The sequence below is a fragment of the Zosterops lateralis genome (assembly GCF_965231275.1).
Source record: "Zosterops lateralis genome assembly, chromosome: 25".
NCBI classification, from domain to species: Eukaryota; Metazoa; Chordata; class Aves; order Passeriformes; family Zosteropidae; genus Zosterops; species Zosterops lateralis.
The window spans coordinates 4,385,943-4,403,137 of NC_139785.1; the positions used below are offsets into that span (position 1 = coordinate 4,385,943).

A 17,195-nucleotide genomic window follows, 5' to 3' on the forward strand; every position below is an offset into this window, starting at 1 on the left:
TTTTGGGAGCCTTTGACATCACAAGATGCATCTCCGAGAGTTTGCTGGGATGGGGCAGCCCCCAGAAAGAAGGAGCTGGCTCAGCTCATCTTAATAACATGAGAGCCTAAAAATAAAAATCAACAAATACCAGATTATTGAGATGGGATTAATATCAATTTTAAACACCCCCCAACATCAATAATGACCCAGCGCAGCCCAGCTAATGAGATTGGGAGCCTCTGCAATCAAGGCAGAAGGATTAGAGATGATCAGAATAAATCCCAAATGATGAGGGACGTTGCCAAAGTCTATCCTTGGAAGACCCCTCTGGCATGGACCTGATCCTGGGGGATGCTTGGGGTTGATTTTGCTCGACCCCAAGGCTGTGTGATGTGACCTGGATGTGGATTTGGGCACAGGCTGCAGCTCTTGGTGCCTGCTTGGGTGTTGGAGCCCAAGACTCTGTGACACCTCACTGTGGCACACCATGGTCACATCCCACCTGTCTGACAGCATCCTGTGGGTTCCCACCTCCACCAGTGACGCCTCAGACTCCAAGCCTAGATCAGGATGCTGGGACACTTGGACATTCCCAAAAAGCAGTTTGCTCACAGCCCTTGGATAGCCCCAGCCATCTTCTCCCACAGCTCCCCATGGTCTCCAGCTGTGCTCTCCCTTCCCAGTTCCCAGCTTAATCCCCATGCGTGTTTTTAATGCCTCTGCATGTCTCTAAGCTCCTCTATACCCAGAAGCCAAATGCTCCTTGTAGGATTCAGATGTCTCCCCTGTGGATTAGATGGGATGGCTGCAAATTCCTTGTAATTTGCTCACACGGGGTCTATTATCTGCTCCTGGGAGGCACGAGAGGAGGGGGCTCAGAGGTGGCCCCCCTCTGTTTCCCATCTGTGTAACGCTGGGCCAGGGGGGATTTTAGCCAGTGATCCCTTGTCCGGGCTGTGATTCAATTATTCCCCACTGCAGCCTTGCTGGTGGCTACTGGGCAGCCCTGGGATTTGTTCCTCCTGTGGTGTGATGGAGGATGGTCCAGCCCTGTGCCAGGCAGGGCTGGACCAGAGCATCCTCAACCCACAGAGGGCTGGTCCATGGCATCCCCATCACATCCAGGGCTGGACTAGAGCACCCCCAGCCCATTCAGAGCTGGACCAGAGCACCCCCAGCCCATTCAGAGCTGGTCCATAGCATCTCTATCACATTCAGGGCTGGACTAGAGCATCCTCATCCCATTCAGGGCTAAACCAGAGCATCCCCATCCCATTCAGGGCTGCACCAGTGCATCCTCAACCCACAAAAGGCTGGTCCACGGCATCCTTGTCCCATTCAGGGCTGGTCCACAGCATCCCCATCCCATCCAGGGCTGGACTAGAGCATCCCTATCCCATTTGGGGCTAAACCAGAGCATCCCCAGTCCACACAGGGCTGGACCACATCATCCTTGTCCCATTCAGGGCTCCTCCACAGCATCCCCAGCCCATTCAGGGCTGCTCCACACCATCTCCATCATATTCAGGGCTGGACCAGAGCATCCCCAGCCCACACAGGACCATGGCATCCCTGTCCCCTGCAGGGCTGCCCCACCGAGCTCTCCCCCTTCCCATGTTAGCTGGTTTATCAGCTGCCCGTGTTGTTAAATATCACTGCTACTTAATTCAGGTGACTGGGATGCAGGCTGGATTTGCTGATTCAGCAGGTTGAGGGAAAATCCTTTCTTTTATTGAAGAAGAGTGGGAGCTGGCTGAAGCAGGGGAGTTTTTGGGAGGGAAGTCCTTTCCTGCCAAGGATTTCTGGCTGATCAGGGCTGTGTGCTCCAGGAGTTTGATCCCTGCTGTCACTTGTCTCCTGTCCAGCGGCTGGAGAACAACTGGGCTGGTTCTTGCAGATCCTCGGAGGTGTTTCCCCTCTCCTTTTGGATGCAGGGATGGAGAGCACCAAGCGAGGGCATCCCTGTGCCTCCCGCAGCTCGCCCTGTGCGGTGGCATCCCCCACCCCCGAGGCCGCCGCCGCCTTCCCGGGGCGGGGAGCCCGGATTTGTCTTTCTAATGCCTCAGTCAATGGCATCGATTGGGCCGGAGCAAAGGATCGATGGTAATTTGGTCGGAGGGCCCCGGCGCCGGGTGCGAGAGGAGTAATTAGAGCAGCAGAGGCGGCGCGGGCCGGGAGGTCGGGACGGGCCCCCCGAGCCCATCGCCTGGGGAGGGACAGACGGACGGACGGGCAGCAGGAAGGGAGAGGGGCTCCTGCTCTTCCAGCAGCCGGGATGCCCTTCCAGGCACACAGACCCCCATCCCAGGCTGGCAGGAACAGGGGGGTTTTGCACCACAAAAGGATGGATGCTGCAGCTGGGTGTTTTCCAAACGTGCTTTCCCTCTCCATTGGAACAGCTCCTCCAGCTCCAAAGAGCGTTTTTTTCCCCCAAATTTGCAGAGGTTGGGTGCAGGGAGGTGCCTGCAAGGGAAGAAACCCCCTGTGCTACCCAAGGGGGCTCCTGGTGGGAGCTGGACCTTGCTACAGCTGGGCAAAAATGGGAGAATTTTCCCTGCAGCCCAAAGGAGCGGCGGCGGAGCCCCGAGCCGGGCTGCAATGCAAATTTCCCCGCTGCACCTTGGCCTTCCAGCCTGCAATTCGCTGGCACATCCCACCCACACGGCTGGAGCCTGCTGCATTCCACAGCCCTGCCTTCGCAGGGGGCTGCGCTGAAACAGAATTTCTTCTCTTCCCCCAGCAAGAATTACGGACCATCTGGATTTCAAAGGCAGCTGCTTTAATCGGAAGCTGTTCCTTGCAGTGGGGAAGGAGGGGGCTCCTGCCTGGCAGACACCCTCAGCTCTGTCCTCCCGTGCTGCCCGTGGTGATGCTGGAGAGGCACATCCCAGCAGGGCCCTGGGGGGTGTCTGCACACAGCTGGGCTCGGGAGCATCCCAGGGGTGGTCCCAGAGTTGGGTGGGTGGAAGGGAAGGGAGAGGAGGATGTAAACTTGGGGAAAAGGTCAGGCATGCTATAAATAAGTGGCATCCGGGGAAAGAAATGTCAGTGTGAGGCAGCAGCGACACAGCAGTGCCCGAGATGGGGAGGGAAATGTTGTTGTCTGAGGGATCAAATCCATGGAAATCGGGGCTGGGATGGCAGGGGAGGGGGCTCTCCATGGATCTGGTGGGTCAAAGCATGGCTGTCGTGCTGCCCAGGTTGTTTTAGGGAGTGCTGCTGCAGCCAGGTGGGATTGGGGCACACATCAGTCACAAATCTCGCAAGCTCCCAGCACTTGGGAAGTTGTCCTGCTGCTGTCTGACAGGCAAAACAGGCTGGGGCTGAGGCTCTCCAGCTGCTCCAGGACCATTTTCAGTGAAGGCAGAGAGATGGGGGAGAGCTTTCCATGGTCTTTCTGCCCAAGTTTGTGTATCAGGATGATGTTGCAGGAGTGGGTGAGCACCCTGTAGTGGGGTTTTTTTGGGATGGGGGAGCATCAGCAAAGCAAGGTGCTGTCCTACCCATACCCATGGACTCTTCAGGGCATTCCCTGGAGCTCTCCCGGCCTTGCAGGGGAGCGAGGCGTGTTCCTGGGGACTGATTGCACATTTGTCCCAAAGTGGTCTGACTCGCTGCCGAGTCATCTTCCCGCAGCCCTGTGAATGCCGGGCTGATTGCTGCCTGGCAGGGAGGGAGCCCGGGGAGGGGGAAGCTGACAGGGAGCCAAGCCCAGCTGCGGGAAGCGATGCCGACAGCCGCTGCTCCCGGGCCGGGCTGGGCTGGCGGGCCGGGCTGCTTTCAGCGGCAGCTGAGCACTGGCCAACTCGTCTCGCTGGTTTGTGCCCGTCTCGTTGAAGGGAGGCTTTGGGGAGCTGTGTGTGGACCCCCACATCCCCAAGAGAGCCCTGGGGGGCTGTCACCTCTCCCTGTGTCCCCTAGGAGTGACCTGGGGACCACTTTGTGACTTCTGGATGGGGATCTCCCCCCCACAGCTGGCTGCAGTGCCACCTGCTCATTGCACCTTCATCCCTAAGTTTCTCTTGACCCAAGGAGGGTTTGGGGATGTTGTGGTGATGCCCTGAGCTTGGGGACACAGGGAGCCTCCAAACCAACCTGCTCTGAGCACACTGTCTCCTTCAGCCCTTCATTGTGGGCTGTGCCTGGAGGGGACACATGGAAGGGCCAGAGGCTCTTTTCAGTGTGCCTGGCCTCCTGTGCAGAGCAGACAGCTTGGAGGGCTGTGGCCTCGGGCAATCCTGTTACAGGTTGTCAGGCTGTTGTTGGCAGGAGTTGAGGATTTGCCCACCTGCTGCGGGGCAGGGAGGAGCAGGACTGGGGCTGGAGGGACACGGGGGTTCCCTGAGGGGTTGGACTCTGCTTCTTCCCCCATCCATGATGTACCCCGGGTTTGGGGTTTACCTGGTATGGCCATAGGAAAAGTGATGCAGCAGGGGATGGTCTCTGGCTGTTGTGTCCTCAGGGGCCACCCTGAGCTCCCCACCCAAAATGATCACTCTGAGGGAGGAGAAAAACTGGTTCAGCCTGGCCAGGGGAGTGCGAGGCTACAGACCCTGCAGCCATCATCTTCTCCTCTTGAACAAAGGCGGCTCTGAGGCTCCCCTGCCTCTGGGCTCTGCACAAGAGATCCCTTCTCTCCGGCAGCAAAGCCTTGTCCAAGCCCGGCCCCCCTCCTCGGGAGGGCTGCAATGCTCTTCCCTGCCCTCGGCCAGCCCAGCCTGGCACCTGCCTGTCCCTTTTCTGGGCTGCTCTGGGGTCTGCCTGTGGGGGGGACCCTGACAGGCTTGTCCTGCAGCAGCGCCAGGTTGTTTATTTATGTGTTGGTTTATTTTGGGGTGGCAATGCTTAGACTGAAGAGGGTCCCACATCCCAGTGCTCCTGCCTGGCACCAAGGAGGCTCCTGGGGGAGCAGGGCTTGGGGTGAGGAGCAGCCCCCCCATTAGGGTGGGACTGGGCTGGGCTGGGCTCTGGCCCCATCGGGGAGCCCGGCACGGCAGCAGCAGAGAACAGGGAAAGGAGAAGAGCTCCTGCGCCGGTAATTACGGACGAGGTTGATGCCACATGATCCGGGGACGTCAGCAGAGTGTGTCACAGCTGATGACACGCTGCATGTGCAGGGGCTGGAAAGGATGCCAGGGCGAGAGGTTGGAGCACCGGGACACGCCGTGTGCCCCACAGCGCTGAGCCAGCCCTGCACTGAGTCACCTCTCCCCCCTCCCCAGCCTGCCAGGGCACCCCTGGGCTGGCCCAGCCTTGTCCCACTCCCTCCAGGAGCTGAGCCCCCCGTGCCTCAGTTTCCCCGGTGCAGAGAGCTGAGCAGCTGCCGTAGCTCCGTGCCTTTCCCCCCCATCCTCTCTCCGCAGCAATGAGAGCGGCACGCTCCTGGCTTTTCGGGGCTGTTCTCGGGGAAGCCGAGGCAGAGTGTGGTTACTCATGGCGATGACAGTGCCGATGACAAGCGCCGCAGCCCCCAGGAGCACGTGCCGTGCCTGTGCTCCCGCGCAGGGAGGTGTGTTCCCGGTGCCAGAGAGCCCCAGTGAGTAATGGGGTGGGCGGCAGTGCTGGGCGGTGCTGCCGGGCTGGAGGGGGCTGCAGGGTACACTCTGTCCTTTTGGGATGGAGAGGGGTGTGTCCCTCCCCATAGGATGGGGGGGTACAACATCACTGCTTTGTGTGCAAAGTGAGATGGGTCCTCAGGGGGGTCAGCAGTGTCCTAATGCCCCTTGCAGGTCACAGTGCCTTCCATGAGTTTGGGGACTCCCACCGACCCCCAGGCTGCCTCTGGATCCCGTGGAGCAGCACAGCAAGGCTTCCCCTGGCTGCTGTTGGGACAGGGATGCTCCACGCCGTGGAAAGACATATTTAGGCGGGAGAAGCAGGTGATGAGATAAGGATGGGGTATCGCGTTACCGCAGTCGGATCTTTCTTTGAGGTTAACAAGACAAGACAGACAATCGCTGCTGCTTGATCCAGGGAGTGCTGTGCGAGTCTATTAGTGGGCTGATGAGTAATTAGCTCTGCTGGAGACCTGCTAACGGGAGGAGAAAGTTGTTACCGTGACTCAACTGACCCCTCTTCACACGAGTTTAGCGTTGTCTTTTCTGAAATACCGCAGGTGGATCATTCCACGACTTGGATGTGCAGCCAGGATTGGCATGGCAGGAAGATTCCTTGTTTGCCATGTGGAGTCACGCGTGTGCGATGAGCCACCGGCGAGGGGAGAGGGGACGAGGAGGGAATGAGCTTAACCCCAGCTGGGTGTGAGTCGAGCCCATCTGCCTGCTCGTCCTCTGAGGGGGCTTGTTTTGGTCTTTTCCAAAGAGCAGGCTCGCTGTGCACGCAGAGACGCTGCAGGGCTGGCTCAGCACTTCCAGGCTCAGCTCCCGAGTTTTCAGAGCTCCTGCAGGCCCCTGCCCCGCTGCTCTGCCTCGCTGAGGTGGCAGGGATGGGGTGGGCTCTCCTGGTCCCCGTGCAGAGAGGGGAGGAGGTGACAGCTGGGCCATGTGGGATGCTGTGAGACACCAAGTCCCACTTTTGGAATGTGGGCCGTTCCCTCCGAAGTGCAGGAGGCAGCTCTCCCGGGAGATCAGGTGTTGTGAGACTCGTGACTCCACCATGCAAATGCTGGAGGCTGTGAATAATCATGTACTTGTGCAGGGAGACTCAGCCCCGCGTGGGTTGGAGCATCCCTCGGCCAGGTGGGAAGCAGCTGGGTCCAGATTCCTGCTTTCCTGGACTGGTCATCGGCAGTGAGGAGTCAGAGGGAGAGAGGCAGGAATCCATATCCAAAATCCCATTTTCAGGCCAGCCCCTCTCCAGTGTTGAGTATTTTTGCTGCCCCATATGAAGTCTGATCCAGAAGCTTGTTGCTCCAAGTGCTGGAATTCCCTGGGTTTCCAGCCTGAGTTGTGGTTCATTCCCACATTCCTTGTGCCACTTCCCAACCCAAAAACTCTGTTCTTAATCCTGAGAGCCAAGTCCGAGGGAGAAAGCAGCAGGGCTCAGCCAGAGCTGTCTCTCCCAGATGAATGTGTGTGATGGGGAGAGCTGCATCCCCCAGGTCTCTGGTGCTAAGCTGAGAACTCCTGCCTCATCTGTCAGAGCTGCTTTCTTTTGAAAAGCAGCAACACTTTTATCCCTCTTGTTAAGCAGAGTGGTGAATTTATCACTGGGCAGTTGTTGGGTGCCTCAGCTGGGCATGGGGGGCTCTGCTGGCCTTGGCTGTGTGGAGGGCAAGGGCATCCCTGGGTCAGCAGCACAACACACAGGTCAGCAAAACGCTGCTGCAAGAGCAGCTCCAGCTGGGAATGTGGGGCAGGAAGGTGCCAGCTCCAGGGTGAGCTGCATCCCATGGGAACTGCAGTGCTGTGCCCTGTGGAGATGGGGACAAGACATTTGTGTGGGTCTGGGGGATTTGGAGCTGGAGTTAGTTCCAGCTCATCCCTTTGGCATGGAGGGCTGCCTGCCTGCCTCCCACGTGCTGGGCAGGAGGTGGCCGTGGCAGGAGGTGGCCGTGGCAGGAGGTGGCCGTGGCAGGAGGTGGCCATGGCCAGAGACCAGGGTGCTCCTTGCCTTGTCACTGATTCCTTCACCCGCTCCCGGCTCTGCCACCACAGACTGACGTGCAAGTACAAGGAGTGCCCTGCTCATGTAAATAAACCCAGCTATAAATAGAGAGGGAGAGAAGTGTGAAAACAGTGGGGAATGGATTTCATGAAACCAGCAAATTAGTCTGGAGAAACAAGGGTGTGAACTGACAGCCATGCTCCAAACCAAGCCCATATTTCCAGTTTCTTGAGGGATGTTGGTGGGGCCCCTGTGCTGGGCTCAGCTTGGGGATGCACACACTGGGAATCAGGGCTGGGTCCCCCCATCCACCATGAGCTCCTGATGCCTCCCAGGTTGGGCTGTGTTACCATTGTGCCATCAATGCCCTTAATTATTTTTCTTTTCCTCTTTGAAATTGTGGCAAAACCCAGGTGAAGACAGACATGGAGATGATCTGACTGGGGATATGGACTCCAGCTAGACCAGAACGCACCGTCTCTGTCTGGCTGAGCAAGGGCAGATGGAGCTCTGCCAGTCTTGGGCTGGCTGCTTTGAGGCAGTGAGTGATGGCTGGGACTTTCTGGGTGCTTTGAAGGTGGCAGGACCGGCGTGGGAAGGGCGCTGGCCAAGGGGTTTTGCCCTCCTGGGCCACTCCAAACCAGACTGTCAGGAAATTGAAGAGCAGCTTGGAGAGCAGAACTGCCCCAGCACAAGGGTCAGCCTCGGCTGTGCCAACCCCCCATGCAGATCTGCAAGCTTTCACTTCAGGCCTCAGCACTAGGAGCTGAGTCAGGCTTTTATGAGGTCTTGGAATTTGCTGGGGAAGCAAAGTGCCTGGGAGCTCTCGTGAGCTGGGCTGGGCTGGGGGATGCTCCTGCCTCCTGCCCAGGGCTGTGCCAACATCTGATCCTCCAGGAATGTAATTCCAGGCAGAAGCTGTGGGATGTTTCTCCAACTCCCACATCCTCTTCAAGAGTTGGGGTTTGTTGTTTTTTTTTTGCTTCTTTCCTGAACGTGCATGGGAAGAGGTGGGAAGACCAGCAGCTGCTCAGACCTCTTCCCAGATACTCTCCCAGTGGGCAAAGGGAAGACAGTGAATGCTGGGGACAAAAGGATGTGTCCTCCTCTCTGTGTGAGCCTGTCCCCTCCCGGGCTGGCTGTCATTAGGGGAAGTTCAGTGGCCCGTTTTCCATGGCTGGCACGTTCCTGGGGGAGCCAGCCCGGCTGTTTGCCCATCTGGCATGGCCAGGTCTTTGCAGGGAGGGTGGGTGGGCTGAGACGGGGGAGCACAGGGACACTTCCTGTTTTCTGCTCACTTTCCATTGAAATGAACCCAAATCCCCTCTTGTCAAGTGGGGACAAAGGGGATGGGGTGACAAGGAACTGTCACAGTGAGCAAACGGTGTGGAGCAGGGGAGGGGCACAGGTGGTGCAGTGACAGGAGGAGGTGGTACAGTTGGTGCTAGAGGTGACATTGACACTGAGCCGGTGCCAGGTGAATGTGACACCAAGCTGTGCTGGTGGCACTGAGCGGTGCAAGGTCCTGGCAGAGGTGACAGCAAGCTGGTGCAGGGGGCAGGTGACATGTCTGTCCCAGGGCACAGATGGTGGCAGCTGTGTTACCCTGGGGTGACGTGCAGTACAAGGCTGCAGTGGCACCAAGCAGCTGGCAGGGAGGTGACCCTGAGGTGGGGCAGGGTGGCAGGGACAGATGGCACAGCCCATGTGGAGCTGGTGCAGGGGGCAGGTGGCTCAGCCCATGGTGGGGAGGTGACCCTGCCCAGTCACAAACTGTCATTGGCGTGTCAGAGAAGTGCAGGGGCAGGTGGCAGCTGGGGACAGGGAGGTGACACTGCATCAGGGGAGGGGGCACATCTGGAGGCAGGGAGGTGACACTAAGGCTATGCAGGGGCACAGCTGGGGACAGGAAAGCAATGCTGAGCTGGCACAGAGAATCCATGTGGGGACAGGGAGTGACACTGAGCTGGAAAGTGATGCTGAGCTGGCATAGGGGACACATCTGGAGACAGGGAGGGAACAGTGAGGAGGTGCAGTGACATTTGGGGATAAGGAGGTGATAATGAATTGGTGCAGGGGCACATCTGTGCATGGGGAGGTGACACTGAGCCAATGCTGTGACACATCTGGGGACAGGGAGGTGCCATGGTACCAGTGCAGGGGCCCCTCTGGGGATTGGAAAGTGACACTGATCTGGTTTGATGACACAGCTGGGGACAGGGAGGTGGCACTGAGTAGGTGCAGTGACACATCTGTGGACAGGGAGGTGACACTCAAACAGGTGTGGTGACACATTTGGGGGCGAGGAGGTGGCACTGAGCTGGTGCAAGGGCACAAACTATGGACGAGGAGGTGGCACTGATCCGGTGCAGTGATGCATCTGGTGTCAGGGAGGTGACACTGAGTAGGTGCGGTGACATATCTGGACATGGGGAGGTGACACCGAGCCGGTGCAGGGACACACCTAGACACAGGGAGGTGACACTGTACCGGTACAGGGCACATCTGGGGACAGGGGGGTGACACCGATCCGCTTTGGTGACACATCTGGAGACGGGGAGGTGACACTGATCCTCTTCAGTGGATCTTCAGTGACACATCTGGGAATGGGGAGGTGATGATTCAGTGACACTGAGCCGGTGCAGGAGCACACCTAGACACAGGTACAGTGTCACGGTGCAAAGGCACACCTAGACACGGGGAGGTGACACTATACCGGTACAAGGCACATCTGGAGGGCAGGGAGGTGACATTGATCTGCTTCAGTGACACATCTGGGGATGGGGAGGTGATGATTCAGTGACACCGAGCCGGTGCAGGGGCACATCTAGACACAGGGAGGTGACACTGTACCGGTATAGGGGCACACCTAGACACAGGGAGGTGACATTATATCGGTATAGGGCACATCTGGGGACAGGGAGGTGACACTGATCTGCTTCAGTGACACATCTGGGAATGGGGAGGTGATGATTCAGTGACACCGAGCCGGTGCAGGGGCACATCTAGACACAGGGAGGTGACACTGTACCGGTACAGGACACATCTGGGGACAGGGAGGTGACACTGATCCTCTTCGGTGACACATCTGGGGATTAAGAGGCGGCACTGAAGCCGCGCGGCGGCTCATGTGGACCCGGGGAGGTGTCGGCACGGCGGCCCGGTGGGGCGCGGGGCGGTGGGGTCCCGGCGGTGTCCGCGCAGGGAGGTGACCGTCCGGCGGAGGTGACCGCGCCGCTCCCGGCAGTGCGCATGATACTGCGGCGCAGGGGCCCCGTGCGCGCCAACCCACCTTGAACCGGCCCGGGCCGCGGCGGCGGCCAATCACCGCCCACTCCGCCGGGGCGCGGCCAATGGGCGGCGGGCGGGGGCGGCGCCGAGCCACTAAAGGGCGCAGGCTAGGCTGCACCGCGCGGCGGAGCGCAGGTGCGGCGCGGCGCGGGGATGGGCGCGGGCACGGGCGCAGCGGCGGGCGGCCGGCCCTGAGCCGCCCCTCCGGCCCCGCCAGCCCCGCCGAGCCCTGCCCGGACACGGCCAGCCCGGCCCGGCCCCGCCCCGCCCCGGCCGGGCCGCCCGGCGGGCGGAAGATGCTGCGCACCGGGGGCCGGTAGTACTATGATTTGGTATGTGGCCGCTTTGGTAGCAAGTGTGCTCGGCGCCCGCGGGCTGCCCGTCCAAGGTGAGTGCGGGGCCACGGGGCGGGGGGGGTTCTCCGCCGGGGTGAGCCCGGGAGGGGCGCGCCGGGGTCTGCGGTGCCGCCTCTGCGTGTCCCCCCCCCCCCCCCGTTCTCCCGGTGTAGCGGATGCGGCGGGGGGGATGCGCATGGACCGGGAGGGATGAGCGCACCGGGGATGGGGAGGGGGCATCGCGTCCCGGGAAGGGGCTGGGGAGGGGGGGTAGGAGGGCGAACTGCGGCTGTTTGCGGGTTCGCGTCTTTTCCCCGCTGCCGGTGCGGGGACCGAGCGCTTCCCGCTGCGGCGGGGCGCTGGCGATCCCTTCCCTCATCCCCCGCTGCCGGGGGGAGCCGGGAGCGCCCGGCGCATCCTCCTTCCGCAGGCGCTCGGCGGGCTCGGCCGTGACCTCCCCGAGGGCAGCGGCTGCAGCTGGGGAACTCGGGGAAGCCGCGGTGCGGCGGAGCCTCTGCCCAGGGCTTGGAAATTCCCTCTGGGAGAAGGCAAAAGCGGGTGCGGGTCCTGGCGGGGCGGCTGGATGAGTGTTCCCCTCGATCAGGGATGGGCGAGCTTTTCTGCGCATTCGGATTTCTCCTCCTCATCCTGAGGAAGCGCCTGCGGCAGCTCCGGGGGGCGCGGGCAGCGTTTGCCCTTCCCTGCAAGGATAGCCCGGCTGGGCAAGGAGAAATGGGAGAAATGCGGGAGGGATCCGTCGCCCTCCCCTGCAGCGCCCCGGCTGCGGCTTTGGGGGTGACTTTGCTCCCACCCCCCGCCCCGGAGAGGCTGCCCTCCTTCTCCCCCCACTGCGGGCTGGCTGCCGTGCCGTGGTAAACTGAGGCACAGGGTTGTCCAAGGTCAGGACGGAGACGGCAGCGAGGAATAACCCTCATTTTCCTGCTCCGGCTTCTCTCCCTTCAGCTGCCAGCCCCCTCCCACTCCTCCGAGCCAGCCCTGCAGGTGGAGGGGAGCTGCCCGCCGCTGGTGCGGCACCGTCCCTCATTTCTTCCGCTGGTTCCTCACTGGGCTCATGGTTATTCCTGGTGGTCCTTACCCGGGATGGGAGAGCCTGGCGCCGTGCCCTGGGTGTCACCCACCCACCCACCCGCCCTGCCCTGGGGATGCGGTGGCTGCCTGGCTGGGAGCCACCAGCACTCCCCTCCCCGTGCTGATGGGGACGCTGCCTCGGGGGGCACAGGTGGGCTGGGAAGGGGCACCTACCAAGGTGCTGCAGCCCCCCCCGCAATTCACAGCGCTCCCCGAGCCCACCGGGTCACATCTGTGCCTTGTCCTCCTCGCCTGGCAGGCGGCTCCTGGAGGCAAAGGGGGGTGTGTGTGTGTCAGGACGGGGCTCAGGATGGGGCTGCCCCATTTGGGGGGCACGTAGCCCCCTCTTACTGAGCTGACCGGCTGCTCCTGCCCGAGCTGCGTGCTGCAGCGTGGCGGGGCAGTGTTTGCAGCAGCGGCTTGTTCCAGGGATGCTCTGCCGGGGAGAGGAGCAGGGCAGAGCAGCGCGTTGGGCACCTGGGAACTTGGAAATACCCCGGAGCCGCTGGGATGGAGCTCGAGAGCTGGTGCCGGAGTGGGTGGGCGCCGGGAAGCCCCGGCACGGGGGGTGCTGTGCGTGTGGAGCGGCGTGTGCGTGATGAATGAGCGCGCCGTGAGTAATGCGGGGGTGGGCACCGGGGGAGGGGGTGCTGCGGGCCGGCCTGGCCCCCGCAGGGGCAGGGAGCCCAGGGGGCTCATCCCAGCTGCTGCAAGCCTTTGGTCCCAGCACTGTCCTGTCCTCATGGGAGTTGTCACCCCGCATTGCTTGGGGCTTTGGAAGAGAGCTGGGGCTCACTCTGTGCCCGTGCCCTCTCTGGGGCTTTTCCCCTTGCTGTGGCCTTCCTCCCACAGCACTTCCCCTTTGCTGAGCTGAGAAGCAGCGGTGCTGGCCCTGGGCAGCCTCCTTGCCTGGCTCTCCAGGGGCTTTCCAGGCGTTAATCGGCTCAGAGAGGGAAGGAGGGTGCGTTATCCTCTCTTATGGCATGGGGGAGGAGAGGCAGGACGTGACCGCGCCAGGAGTGGGTGTCAGGGGAGGGATCCGGCCTCCTGGCATTCCCAGCAGTGCCGTCACACCGAGGGGCTTTTCCTCCCTCTCCCACGAGCGTGTGACGCTGTGGCACCGCACAGCGAGTGGGGATGCTCGTGGATCCAGCAGGAGGGTTTGCAGAGGGAGGATTCGGCTCTGCCAGCCCCAGGAGCGAGGGCTCCTTGAAGAGGTTCCCTGGACACGGCGGCGGGCGGTGCTGCTGGCGCTGACCTTGGCGGGTTGGAGTGGCTCGGTGTGGCAGTGCCAGCGCTGCGTCCCCTGCCCGCTGCCGGCGCAGAGCTCTTGGGTTTTGCCTCTTTGGCGCTGGAGGAGTCTGGACCGGGAGCCGCTGGATTTGGCACGTGCGGCTTTGGCCCCGCTCTCTTCTGGCAAGGGGATGGTTTGGCACCGGGAACAGCCAAGGGCGTTGGCCGGGCTCCCATTTCCATCATTCCCTGGAGGATTTCTGCTCCTCTGGACCTGTTGGATGGGAGCGCGCGGGGCAGGGAGGGACGTGAGCGTCTCGGTCGATGACTTGGCTTGCCGGAGGGTCCTTGCCGCGATGCTCCGCCGGCTCACTTGCCTTTTGACTTGGAAGATGCAGCTTTGCTGGTGATGGGTGAGCCCTGCAAGTTCCTCTCCAGAGCTGCGGCAGGGTGGCACAGCTCCCGTTCACCTCTGGTTCCTCTGTCTTGGAGGTCGTGCCTTCATGCTGGAAGAGAAGCTCTGCAGATGGGCAGGCAGTGGGTCCAACCCCATGCCGTGCCGGTGGAGGAGTCCTTCCCTCTCCCTATCCCTGCGGTAGGAATCTCCCAAACTGGGAGCCCTGAGCGACCAGCTGGCCTTTGGAAAAACAACTCCCTTCCTCCCGCTCCTCCATGGAGAGGCTGGCGTTGGTGGGAGGGCTGCCTGAGCCAGGAACAGCGTGATTCAGGAGCTGCTGGCGGGCAGCTCGGAGCGCTGCCTGCATCCCAGTTTCCTGTTGGAGGGCTGCGAAGGCATCGGGATGGTACCCACTGCTCCACGGGCACAGTGATGCCAGCCTGCATGGGATGTGATGTGGGGCTGGGCTGGGGGCACAGCATCCTGGCAATGCTCTCCAGCTGCAGGAGAGCTCCTCTGGGACAGGTTTGATGCTCCAGCTCCCATCACAGCTGCTCGTTCAGCCCCGTGGTGTGCAGACAGAGCACACAGGTAGCTGCTGGTCGTTGCTGGGAGATGATGCCTCCCACGAGGCAGCTGCCAACACCGGATGCTCAACACCAGGCTGGTGGCGATTAGAAGGAGGGGGCACAAGGGACACCCAGGTAGCAGTAAGGGGATCTCAGGGAAGTAATTTTCCTTCCTGCTCCATCTCCGTGCCTCTCGGAGCACCAAGCTGTGCTCCCACGTGCTTGCTGAGCCGCTGCCCAGCCAGGCACGTTCCTACCTCTGCCATTCCAGGGAAAAAGGACCCACTGTGGGGCAGCATCCCATGCATGCATTCCCCTTGGGATGCCAGAGCAGCTGCCTGCCTGCCTGCCTGGGGGGAGTGGTGGTGGTCCCACAGGTCACCCCTTGTGCCCAGGAATGGGGTTCTGAGTCCCCATCACACTGTGAATGGGGCACCAAGCCACCCCTCAGAGCTGCTAATCCTTCTCCTCCCTGGCCCCGCATGACCTTGAGGCACGTCACTTGACCTGCGCGTCGCCCTCCATCCATCTGGAAAATCGGGTTTAAAACGCAGGAATCGCACTGAAAGCCCAGATGCTGCTTTCCAGCTGGGGGAGGGGGTGAGGGCTGCGCTCCCAGCCCTGGGGTTTCCCCCCACCAGGGGACAGGCAGATGCTTTTGGGGGGCTCTGGATACCCCAAGATAGGCAAAGGGACTGGGTTTGTAATGGGGAGGTGCAACCCTCACTGAGATATTTAGGGGGCTACAGAGGTGGGGGACAGGCACTCCCCTGGCACCCCACACCCTGCCCTGGCAGCTGGGGTCCCTGCAGCACGCTGTCCCTGTCCCCCACTCTTGGCTGCAGTCACCCCCCTCTTCATTTCAAGCAATGGCTGCCTGCTCTCCTTCCCTGCTGGCCTCCATATGCCACGCTGGTGGCCTTGTCCTCAGAGATCCCTGCCATACCCCGCCTCCACCGATGGGAGCGGGATGTGTCAGAGCACATCTTGTCTCTGCTCACCAGGGAGGAGAGGTCTGCAGGCTCCGGGCCTTGTGCCTGCTCCCTCAGCCGTCCCCATGGGGGCACAGGGTGGGGATGAGTGCCAGGGGTGCGGGGCAGCACTGGAAATGGATAGTGGTGCCTCTGTTAGTGGCTGCAAGGTGATGGTGGGTCAGGACAGGATGCTCTCTCTGCCCCAGGGCATGGGTGTCCATTGTGCTGGGTAGCAAAGCCTCCCCAGGCATTAATTCCTTTGGAAACCTCTCTGCCATGGCCGTGTCCTTCTCACAAAGCACCTGCAGGAAGGGACCTGCTTCAGCGATTTCAGCAGAGATGCTGCATGCCTCCAGCTTCACTGAGCCCTGTGACACCTTCCAGCTCTGCCCTGAGGCCTGGAGGAGCTGGATGCCCAGATCCAGGTGAGGGTCTCCCCATCCTTGGCATCGCCATCCCAGGGAGCCCCGCGGTGGCACCGTCTCGGTGGCGGCAGCCTTCCCTCCTCTCCCTTTGGGATGCTGTTCAATTCCACCTCCGCATCTTGTATTCTTGCCTTCCTGGCACGCGGCGTGCTTTTATTTTTCCTGGATCTGCTTGGATGACGAAGCCTGTTGATTACTTGTTTTTCTTTACGAGGCATCCCCCAGCTTCACGTGAGCTCCGGCACCGAGGCGGATTCGGGGTTCTCATCCCTGCTGCCGCTCCCCGATGTTGACCCCGTTTCCAAACCGCAGATTCAGCCTCGAAACCTCTCTGAACTTGGCTGGGAAAATCAAGTGGGTTTAAAAACACCCCGTCTATTTGTGCTCTGTTTCTTCTGGCGTCTGCGGGTTGTTTTCAAGCGTTTCCCTACAAATGTGGGGGTGAGAAAACACTTTGAATCGAGAGCTGCAGTCTCCATTGCTCGATTTCTTCGTGGTCTGGACTCGGAAGGAAAACCTGGTCAGGGTTGGCACTGCAGGGTTGGTGGGTTGGGAAGTTGAGGAGACCCAAAGAGGGTTTGGTGAGGCATCTCCCCATCGCCTTCCTGGCGCTCTGGCAGTGGGGACAGGAGGGCACGGGGCCGGTAGCGGGGCGGGTGGCAGCTGGGGAGAGCCGGGGGCCGGTTCTCCGCCGTGGCTGCCAGTCGGCCGTGCGCTGGGGAGGTGATGCTCAGCCGTGCGTGCAATTCCCCACCGGCCTTGCGATCAGACACCGGCGCTGCGAGCTGCCGGGGATGACCTATTTTTCCTGCGCCCGGGCAGCCCTGGCCAGGCGTGGGTCCCGGCTGCCTCGTCCCCTCCCCGGGGGTGTCACCCACTGCTCGGCCAGGGAGCCAGTCGGGGGATCCTGGCACAGTGTGACTCCCTGGCGCCCATCCCCAGGTGTCTGGGTGGCCTCTTGGGCAGCGAGCTTGCTCCATCCAGCTGGGCAAACATCAGCATCCCAGGCTCCAGTTGGTGGAGAGGTGCTGGAAACCAAGACTCCCTCTTGGGGTAACCCAGGAGCTACCGGGATAGGTGTGGGGGGGTTGGGAAAGGGGTTTTGGTGCTGCCCATTCCATCTTTTTCCTGCTGGTGGGTAGAGGGCGTCACTTTGAAGGTGACGAGATGCGGGGACCTGCTGGCTCGGGCGAGGCGCGTCCTTGGATGCTCTTGAGCAGCACGTGACAGCCGTGTCCCCATGAGCGCGGCAGGACCACGGGCAGGGATGGGGGGGGGGTTCCAGCAGGGATGGGGGGGGTTCCAGCAGGGATGGGGCGGGGGGTTCCAGCAGG

At 61.3% G+C, this 17,195-nt stretch overlaps 1 protein-coding gene across 1 annotated transcript in view; it reads left to right on the plus strand.

Moving 5' to 3' along the window:
• Positions 1-11,163: 11,163 nt before the first annotated feature.
• The window catches only part of IGSF9B (immunoglobulin superfamily member 9B), a gene marked incomplete at its 5' end in the record, with an annotated part of 42,121 nt that continues 36,089 nt past the window's right edge, over positions 11,164-17,195 (plus strand). Inside the window, one exon of the mRNA XM_083877891.1 lies at positions 11,164-11,227. Within this exon, the coding sequence (XP_083734017.1) occupies positions 11,164-11,227 (64 nt within the window). The remainder of the gene's footprint in view (positions 11,228-17,195) is intronic.